Source organism: Oryza sativa, chromosome 8, assembly GCF_034140825.1.
Source record: "Oryza sativa Japonica Group chromosome 8, ASM3414082v1".
In the NCBI taxonomy this organism is placed as follows: Eukaryota; Viridiplantae; Streptophyta; class Magnoliopsida; order Poales; family Poaceae; genus Oryza; species Oryza sativa.
Window position 1 is genome coordinate 14030763 of NC_089042.1, and position 11003 is coordinate 14041765.

Genomic DNA, 11003 nt, shown 5'->3' on the forward strand with positions numbered 1-11003 from the left:
TACACAAACTGACAATTTAATATACAAATCCATCATAATAATAACGTTACATACTTACAAAAGAAAAGAAAAACAACAGCGGAATTAACGGTCTAGCGATGGCTTCAGCTCCACTCCCACAGGCAGCTCAACTGGGGTATAAGCCAAACATCTTTTCCTTCTGGATCCTTTTTCTTCAACTGAGGTTGATTGATTATTGCAAGGTGAGCATATGATATACTCAACAAGCCACACAACAAATATGCAAGTGCACAAGGATACCAAAGGATGGCATAACATAGGCTCATTTGCAAAAGCAGTATTTAGCAAACATTTAAGAGTAGTGAAATAGTAGAGTAATTAATCATCAATTTTAATCAACACTGCACAGCACACCCATGCTGCACAGGCCCAACCACCCTGAACAACCATACCCGGCTGCACAGATCTAACTCCAAACCAGGAGCTAAACAAATTATTACCAGTTATAGCATCAATAATTATTGTGAGAGGTGTGAGACTAATAACGAAAAACATTGCTCAACCCGCCCATGACCGCGGGCACGGCTATTCGAATAGTTTTACTCTGGCCAGAGGTGTACCGCTGTATCCACAAGACACAGCCTCAACATCATGTCTACCATGCGTCGCGATACTGGAAAGTACCCGAATAGAGGCTGTGACAGTACCCCCTGCACAACACAACTCACCACAGTGCACCATTCCTGGATCATAATCACCCCCTCTATAAATATTACCAGAGGCATGGACTCCCCAGCGACCCCCACAGACTTCTCGCCGCTTCTCAGTCTGGCACCCCGTAATGAATCATGCTATACAAAAGGTAAAGCCGTTGCCCACGCTGGCTTGTGGTTGGCACGGTTAATGTCTCACAACAGTAGCTCGCGAACCGGTCCTTAATTGCCATGAGCACGACCTTCAAAACCATGTGCTCACAACCCACCATTGACAAGTTTTAAATATCAATTAATTATCATAACACGATTAACCATCGTGAGCTATCATTAAATATAATCATAAATAATAATGTAGTATATATGATTCATCCCATTAATGAGCTAATGTTTCTAAGCATGGCTAAGCAATTATACATATAGCATTTAGCTGAACTAAACCAATATATAAGGTTCTAGCTAATCAAATTATAACCCATAGGAAAAATAACATCATTTTCGGCCATTAATTAATTGGGAAAGGCTTACCACCCGATGACATTCGAAAATAATGCATAAGTTAAAATAAAACATTAGCTTTAAACGGGTTCAACATGCTCAAAGGGTTGTTTGGGATCTGTGTGACTTTCCTTGAGCTTCCGTAAACGCTTTTGAACCTTCTTCAATGTAAACGCTCTCCTCCGGAACGTCGGAAACTAAAGCAAATAAACAAAATCAATAAAACAGTAAAAAACAAGCATAAACAGTACATGTGGACATTTTTAACATGTAGATCTCGATTTTAGATGAATTTAGCAACTTGAACCACTCGAATCCGAGTTACGATGATTTAGTTATGAATTTCTGAAGTTTAATCGATTTTCATCTAATCCAGATAATTATTACGAATTAAATAAATGATTTATGATGTCATCACGACATCATCGCAGCCATGGCACTGGACCACAACTCCGCCGGCGATAGAGAGCTCGGTTGGGCTATCCAAAGACACCAACACGAAGAGGACGACGACGCAAACTCACAGGTGCAAAGAACAACGACGAACGACGACAAACGACGGCCGGCGACGAACTCCAACGGCGGCTCGGCTTGACTTGACGGCGACGACGGCTCTCCGACGGTCTTCGGCAGCTGCAAAGGGGCGGCCGAGGTGCTCCTCCTCCGCGCAAACCCGACAGCGACGACGCCAAGCGGCGGCGGCGACCACAACCCCGGCGCGGCGTGGCTGGAACGACAACAACGACGGCGGCGGCTAGGGCTACGCGGTGGCGGCGCTACGGGCAACGGTAGAGCTCGGGACTTGGGGCAAACGGAAGAGGACGACTAGGGGATGCTTTATATAGGCATGGTGGAGGAGATCGGCTCAGGAACGGATGGATTTGGTGAAGGAAGTTAGGATTTATCCGAGTTCACCCGAATAAAAACGGCCAAAATTCGTGAGATAGATAACGAATTTGATGGGGGTTTCTTCGGGATTAGGTAGTGGAGATAGAGAGGAATCCGTTTTTGCAATCAATTTTGGAAGGGGATCAACGAATGCGCCGGATTTGGTGGAGGAAGCGGCGTCGGCTACAGGCACAGGACGGCAGCTCGGGCTGTGTCTGGAGCTGGAAGATGAACAGTGGGAGGTAAAGTAGACTTTGGCTGGGCTTCCTTTTCCTTGGCCCGATTGAAGGAGGGACATGAAATGGACTTCGGAAAAGAGAGGGAGAGGGCTGCAAGCTTAATTACTTTTCCAATTAAATTAATCACCAAAATGATCTTTGAATTGTTAAAAATACTTTCAATGCTCAAATAATTTCAAGAAAAATCCTGGAACTAATTGGACACTCAAAGTACTTAACAATATTAAAACAGACCATTTAATGATTAATTAAATATGTGGGTAATTACTGAAATGTTCTTTGTATGATTAAAATTGGGAATTGAGCTCCGAAAAATCCAAGAAAATTCCAGAGAGTATAATTAACCATGGAGAATTTAATAAAAATTAAATCCATCCATGCTTTATATTTAGGAAATTTTATTTCCCACATTTAACTTCACTTGAAAATTAATGAACATTTAATATAAATTCTAACAATAATTTATTAAATAATTTCTAAATCCTGAAACGAAAATCAGGATGTGACACGACGGGCTCCCCGCAGATTGAGCCAACGGCCGCCCCTCCCTGGCTCCCTCCCTCGCTCCGGCCACCACCACCTGAGCTAGGGGCGGATCTAGCGGCGTCAGCGCCCCTACTCCTCTCCCCTCCTCCGGCATGTATTAGGAGGTGTGGGCCGGTGAGGTCCCCGGCAAGGGCACCGTCATCGGGGTCAGGCTCACCATCACGTCACCACCTCCACACCCCTCTCCGGAGAGATTCTCCAGCGCAAATCTAGCTCGGACACTGTTCTTCCCTCTCTCTCTCTCTAGCTTTCTTGTCTCGAGCGGATGTGATTCCTTTTTATGACGAAACTGCCGCGAGGCTCTCGTTACCAACTTTGGTGACGCGAACCCGGTGAAATCACGGTCCAGTCCCCAATCCCTTCTCTCCTCCAGGCAAGCTATTTGTCTACTCTCTTTGTCCCATAAAAACCGAATTTAGTATTGGATGTATTATTTAGATTTGTTGTGATACATCCCGTCTATATTTATTTTTTTGACGTGGCCCCAACATTGTCGTGTGCACTGTGAATTGCCTAAGTACTAGACAGCAGAATTCCAAGTAATAATGGATAAACTTCTTTTCTAGAGCACTCGACACTTGGGCCGTTGGCACCGGAGCTTCCCGTCGCCTCATTTCGTTGATGGCGAGCCCGGGCATCCTCCTCTCTACTCTTCGCGCCCCATCCGCACATACCGCCCCTGCCTCGGGTGCCGATCCCCTAGAGTTAGTGCCAAATCCACCGTGTGGATTTCAGGTGATCCAAGCCATTGATTGATTTCAACGGATCTGATTAAGCAAGTTACTTACTTCTCCCCATCTACACGAGTGCACACCACATCCCAATTATTTACTTTTTTTTCTAGAATATAACAAACGTCAGGAGCAGATCGAATAATATGAGTTGTTAGATACATATTTCCTAGGGAATGGATACTGTAATATTACCACCGGTTGATTGAAAACATGGCACATGTATGATACATTCATTATGCTATTTAACTTTAAGTATATAGCTCATTGGCACGGAGATAGCAAATCAAAACGCCATGATTAATCATTCTGAACTGCGTGAAGGAAAATTTTTAGTATACAATGTCTTAATGTCATATCAAGAGATTGGTAGAAAATTCTTGGCATGCTTCAGTTCTCGCGCATGAGATTTGGCAAAAAGAAGATGACGTGGCTACATCTAGCTCCTAGAAAGAAACTAATGGTTCAGATTTGTTGAAATCCACCCGGTGGATTTGGCACCAACTCCACCCGGTGGATTTGGCACCAACTCCAGGGGATATGCACCCCCCTGCCTCCACCTCCTACGCTACCCGCTTAGTCACCTTGAGCCCTCGCCGCCACCGCCGCCGCCGCCGCCGCCCCCCTTCCTCCTCCCCCAGCTCGTCACCGTGCCGCCACCTCCACATAAGGCATGGTTCCTGTTTTTTTCTTCGTTCTTTTTTTATCCCATTTATTCACCCCGGAGCATTTTTATTTTCTTGTTCACTTCCCCTGGGCTGGGAGGGATTTGTGCTGCCCGTGAGGTGTTTGACGAATTGCGCGAATGCCACCAGCCGTTGCATTTGTTGTCCATCGTGGTTTGCCGTTGCATTTTTTTTTTGCCGGGCCGTTGGAATGAATGGCCGACCAAATTTCATTAAGATAGGATGTGAACAAATTACAAAGAATACACAATATCGAATGTAGCTGTCAATAACAGGGTCCAGCGGACCAAACTCCTCACACAAAGCAAGCAAGAAAACTAGCTAAACATCATTATTTATCAACATACTAGCTTCCTTCCATATTACTACCTCATCCTTTATGGCTGCAAAGGCCTTGTGAATTTGCCTTCAATATGGCATCCTTGGACTTCGAGATGCATGTATCTGATTGAGGTTAACTGCAGTCCTTTAATTGAGACATCTCAGGAAAGTCAAAATATCTTTTAATATGATTGAGAACAAAAATTTGAGAAGTTAAGGGCCCTGGCCCTGAGCCTCGAAGGGAGGTCAATGTTAGCCTTTATACTATCCCAAACAGAATAGTGTATTGAATTATTTGAACTACTTTTCCTAGATTACCTAAAGAGCATTGAGATTATGTAATCTATTCAGAATTTCAAAGCTTGGAAGTGGCACATAGACAGCTATTTTTTCCCCAGAAAAAAAATATCTGTTTTTATGGGCTTGCTAAACTTATTCTATTATGATAATTCATTCTGGCTTTAGGAGGGGGACCTTTGTGGACTTGAACAATTTTTTTGTAATTGTATACAGTTGAACTCTAGTTTTCCAATAGCATGTGTACAACTTTGTTCACTTACAAAAATGTTTCTTGCATCACAAGTTTCTTTTACATGAAATTGCAGGGTGTGTGGCTAGTCCTACTATTGCTAATGTGGATGACTGCACTGAAGGTGAAGGTGCACTGGGGTACACAATGACCGAAATCTGTGATAAGTTTATTGAGTTCTTCATGTACAAGAAACCACAAACAAAGGACTGGAGAAAATTATTGGTGTTTAGAGAGGAGTGGGAAAGATACAGACCATACTTTTACAAGCATTCTCAAGCACGTATAGATATGGAAAATGATTCTTCAATGAAGCAAAAGTTGGTTGTACTTGCTAGAAAAGTTAAGAAGGTTGCTCTCTATATGCATCCTTATCTTTTGTAAATCTGTTTGAACGAAGATTTATTTCATAATATGATTGCTAGAAATCCACCATGAAAACTTAAGATTTTTTGTGACACAATATATTGGACAGTAGGTCACAAAACTCATAATAAACATATATGTTTATATCAATCATAATGTTGTGACTTGCGAATCTACCTCATGTTTGCAATTTACTTCTCAGATTGACGATGAGATAGAGAAGCACATGGAACTCTTCACACAGCTCCGCGAGAATCCCACTGATATTAATGACATTGTTGCAAGAAGACGAAAGGATTTCAATGGAGGGTTCTTCCAACATCTTAATTTTCTTGTAAATGCATATAATGGTCTTGATGAGAGAGATGGTAACTATACGCTTTTAACAATTATTCATTCCCAAATTGTGCTTATCTAATTACTTTATTTTTCAAGTATTGAGATGATTAACAAACAACTCAAAGAATTCACTGTGAATTAACTGAACATTGGGTTTTTGACCACCTTGAATTGCTTTAGCATGATCACTGGTTTCCAACAGTTGGAAATGGAAAATGAAAAAAGATTTGACCTGGAATTTAGAAGCTACTTATCTAGTTCCCAGTTTAAAACAATACATTTATTTAGTATTTTTTACTGCTTTGACTTGTTTTCACATCCAATCGATCTGTTTTATCGAGCATGTTCATTAAGTGCATATCAAGAGTGTGAATTGGCGAACAAAAGCTTACGTTCGCCTTTAGTTTTAACTTTTGTCCCCAAGTACCACTTGATGAGTTGTAAGACCATGTGGAGATGATCTAGGTTTTTGTGATGAATAATTGGCAATGCTAGATATTCAGTCCAGCATGAGGTTGCACTTCTTGTGTGTGCTAAAAGAAATACTTTTTTTGTCTCTAAATACTGCAGCAATTGCCAGGCTTGGGCTAGGTGCCTGTCTGCAATCCATGCATATGACTGCACACTGGAGCAGTTGGACCTTGATTCTGCTCAATCAAAGTTTGGCTGTGTTTAGTTCTTGAAATTGGGGAGAAGTTTAGAGAAAGTTGGTAGTTTGGAAAAAAAAGTTGGAAGTTTATGTGTGTACGTAGGAAAGTTTTGGATGTGATGTGATGGAAAGTTAGGAGTTGGGGGGAAGCTTGGGTGGAACTAAACACGGCCTTTGATGACATTCTGAATTCTTCTTCCCTGGATGATGCATGTGACAAGATTAAAAGCTTAGCCAAGACTAAAGAACTCGATTCATCCTTAATTCTTCTAATAAACAGAGCGTGGGCTGCTGCAAAAGACTCTACAACTATGAAGAATGAGGTTGGTCTTTGTGAAATTTAAACAAAGCTCTATATTTATTCTATGTTTTGATCATGATTTCTTGTTTCCCCACCTGAGTTTTGGGGATACTTAGGCAACTCGACCTACCTTAAACAATATGGATCGTTTCGCTGAATATATGTATACTTCAATCTCCAACAGTTTATATAAGTTGGTAGGAAAAAAGTGTTCCAATTCTACATAGATATGAAATGAAAAATGTTCTATTCTGTTCTGCATTTTTTTCTTTTCCATGCTAATAATCATCCTGCGAATTCAATCTTTACTATCACTAGCCCATCTCTGGACTAGTTCATCTGACAGCTCCATTCATTTCAGATGACATGGCCCAATGATGTTGCGTGAAACCTTAATGCTTTCATTGCTTTATATATTGTGCATCATAGATGAAGTAGCTGGAATATTTATATTCCCTTCTTCCACCAAATAATTTATAAAGTACTACATATTACCACCAGGTTCAACTTGTCAGGCAGGTTGAAGTGCGTCATAGAGGTGTATTTTGCCCAAATCAAACGACTTCTTGAAGTGTGCATAGCAAGTCACAAAAACACACGGGCAAACGGGGCACTAGCTTGGTATCATACACCATATTTTTTGCATTCTACTACCCCTAGTTCTCAAAGTATTTTTTATCTCCTATTCCATCTCTAACCTGCCAAAGACTACACAAGCTCTGTCAATTATGGTGTGAGCAGAGTGATACATGCAAGCTCTTCGTCTCTGCTAGCTACTGCAGTCATCACACCCGACCACACACTTTGCGGCTTCATGTTCCCTCTTCATCTCAAGTTCTCAACCTCTGAATGGGTTTGGGCAATCTTCTGCACACTCATACTCATTTTTTTTCTTATGCTTCCTTGTTGAGTTCTTCTTATCTGCTCAGATCCCACCTAATAGTTCTCGTGAATATAAAAATGATGATCTCAGCCATAAAAATACCTTCAGAGAGCTCTTATAGAGAACCACTGTCACCAGGGAAGGCACCTGCAACCAGTTGACCCCTCTGCCTAGTCATGTGAGTCAGCAAGTCACAACTTACTAACCATTGAGGAGGTCAGTGAGCTTGATAGCATTGAGGACTTGAGGTCCTCATAGGAGCAGAGTGCAAGTGGAGATCACTTTAAAGGTCATGCTGCCAAGGACAAGAGGGAGACTGAAAGAATGGTTGGGGGAAAGAGGGAGAGAAGCTGAGGTTGGTGAGATGAATGTTTGCACCCTACAAAGAACTGCATAACTTTTACCACTTATTGGAGCAAATAAGTAGTGCCATGATCTTTGTACCCTCCTACCATGTTGTTGCACGTGTTTACACTCTGTATTTTAAGTAGTAGAGAATATGATGTATGGAATAAGCATGGTTGGAAGTTAATTAACAGGATATGTTCTTGCTGTTTTCCTATAATTAAGTTTGTTTCAATTGGACCATTTACTGCTTTACGGTGCGGTACACTAGGGCTACAATTTTGTAATAATAAACCATTGTGCTCATCCTATGATGCAGAGGCTATTTATTCCATTATCCAAAATTATGCTGTAACTATTGTTGTTTGAAGCTTTTGATTAGTTAAATGTATAATATTGGTCTCAGACCTGTAAACATGTCTGTTTATGCATAATTATCATTTTTGTCATAGGTTAAAGATATAATGTATCATATCTATACAACAACTAAGGAAAGCCTCAAGAGCATCTCACCTCCAGAGATGAAGCTTCTGAAGTACCTATTGAATATTGAAGATCCTGAAGAGCGGTTTGGTGCTCTTGCAACAGCCTTTTCTCCGGGAGACGAGCATGAAGCCAAGGATGAAGATGCTCTCTACACGTAAGAAACTATCGACAGATATATATGATGAGAAAGTTTTACTGATTCCTTTCCCAGAAACTATTTGAGGTTTTTTTTTTTGTCTTCTTTTTGTTATAATCTTTTTAGTTTATTAAAATAGTCGATTAGGAATGTTAATTATATTACTTTTAAAGTAAACACTTGCTAAGATTAACATGCTCCACTGAACTATCATTTAGTGATGTGTAAGCATTAAGCTTACTTATCTAATCTGAAAAATCAATATGCATGAAGTTGGATCCCCAAGACATATACTAATATTTGTGTGCAATCAGTCGTCCAAAATAGAGTTGTAGTAAAGGTTGTAATAGTTCTTGCTTCTTCATCTGGCCTTTTCTCTTTTTCTTTTCTTCAACTATTCATCATTGGAGATTAACTATGTTTCATTGCATTTCATTCACATGTACCCGGTGAATGTAAGTCAATTAACCAGAACGGTGCACAATTTGTCAGGAGAACATTGTTTTGACTTTTAACTCCATGTTTCTGCATTGAACTTGCAAATAAAAATAAAGAGCCATGTTTATCAGAATAAAATGGTTTTTGTTGGAAAGCTGTTGTTTTTTATACTGAAGTTCGAACAAGCTGTTGAGCCATGCACCATAATTTGATTCAGTAAGATGTTACCCTTGTATTGTTGTATATGACCTTTGGTTTCAGCAAGGTGGTTATTAATTTATATTGACTTCTTTTCGGGGAAGGTGGTTATTATGACGTGTGTGATACTGTTTTCAGTGACCTGCTTATGAGGTGTCATCTGTTGCTTACTTGAGTTAAGATATAGAATCCAGATTCCTATCGATGATATATATAAAAAGAAAAATCAAAACCTTGAGGCTGGGTTCTGACTTCTGACGACGATATATGGCAAAGGGAACAAATTAAGCGGCCGGCGGCTGGTGTCTTCATCTGATCATCTCCCGTAGCGGTGGCAAGCCTTCCAACACATGGCTCTCCATGTGTCACTCTGCATGCGCAGCAGAGGATGCACCGTTTCCCCCAGGAGATGATCATATCTACACTACGCGGACCTCGATCGCATGCATCATTATCACTACTGCTCCACCACTTCCTCTCCCAGTTGCCACGACAAGCTAGCTAGCGAACGTCGTGTAGCCATGGCGCCGCTTCTCCTGCTACGCCTCTTGCTTTTGGCAGGTGCGGCCACGGCGGCGGCGGTAGCAGCGGACAACGCCACGGCCACGGGCGGCAGCGGCGACGGCGCCACCGGGAACAATAATAACAATAACAATCCGACCATATGCAGCGGCGAAGGTTGCCAGCCGCCGCCAGGGCAGCCGCTGCCGATCTACGGCTACCCTTCGCCTCCGCCGCCGTCTCAACCGGCCGGACCGTCGTCGCACACGCCACCGTGCCCGCCGGCGGCGGTCGTCTGCTGCGGCGGCGGCGGCGGCGGCGGGCAGTACACGCCGCAGCAGCCGTACTACTACGCGCCCCCTGCCGGCTACGTCCCGTACTACAACAACTCCGCTGCCTCGCCTCCGGTGCTGCTCGCTCATGCGGCCGTTGGTTATTATTATTACGTGATGGCTGCTTATCTCTTACTCTGGCTTGTGGTGTAGTAGTATAATACTCCAGTATATATATAGCGATTATAAAGGAGTAACATGTATACATGGACAAGTGTGTATTTCATATACTCCAGTACATCTGTATTTTGGAATTTGGAATAATACGGTCGTGTATCATGATCATCCCAAAGCCCGTATAGTAACTGCGAATACTAGGCACTAGTATCCGTGCCGTGCATGACAACGAAAAAGTACACTGATGGCTGATGGCTGATGCGGGATATATATGCCTAGCTATTACACATCCTCGGAATCAAAAGTGAAGGGTATATTCATCTCTATCCAAATCTATTTGTAGATTAGTCTTAACTAACTATTATTTTAACAAATGCTAAAAATAGCATGCATCATCTCTTTTATGTGGGAGATGCAAACTAAGCTTCAAATGAAACTTTGTTTTCAATTACTCCGATTATACATTGTATGTATACATTGCATTAATTCTAATTAAGTATTTATAAAAGATAGATATTTTAAATTAATTTTAAATTTGAATAAATTACTTCTTATATACTTATGGGTTCTTTATTTTTATTGTTATCTTTGTTAGTTTTATAATTTAAGTTTATTAAATTTAATTTCTCAATAGACTTAAGACTTGTCTTTACCGCACAACGGATTACTTTTAATGCAGTAACAATTTTTTTTTATTTTGGACTAAGTTACTTTTATGATATGATTTACGTGAATTACATTAGGGTTTAACGAATTTAGTTTTATAAATGTCTAACATGAAAAAGTAATTAAAAAGTTTA

General features: G+C 41.2%; 1 protein-coding gene and 1 long non-coding RNA gene across 2 annotated transcripts; one reads left to right on the plus strand and one right to left on the minus strand.

The window, feature by feature from the left end:
* LOC136351341 (uncharacterized) lies at positions 1–2267 on the minus strand. Its single transcript, XR_010734356.1, has 2 exons — positions 1697–2267; positions 1–1369 (listed from the first exon to the last, which is right to left on the minus strand). It is a non-coding gene; the product is annotated as an uncharacterized lncRNA (long non-coding RNA).
* A 7431-nt stretch (positions 2268–9698) lies between these two features.
* Positions 9699–10371, plus strand: LOC4345260 (uncharacterized). Its single transcript, XM_015793963.3, has one exon. It carries the CDS (start codon positions 9775–9777, stop codon positions 10237–10239), a length of 465 nt encoding a protein of 154 aa, XP_015649449.2. The 5' UTR covers positions 9699–9774; the 3' UTR covers positions 10240–10371.
* Positions 10372–11003: the final 632 nt, after the last annotated feature.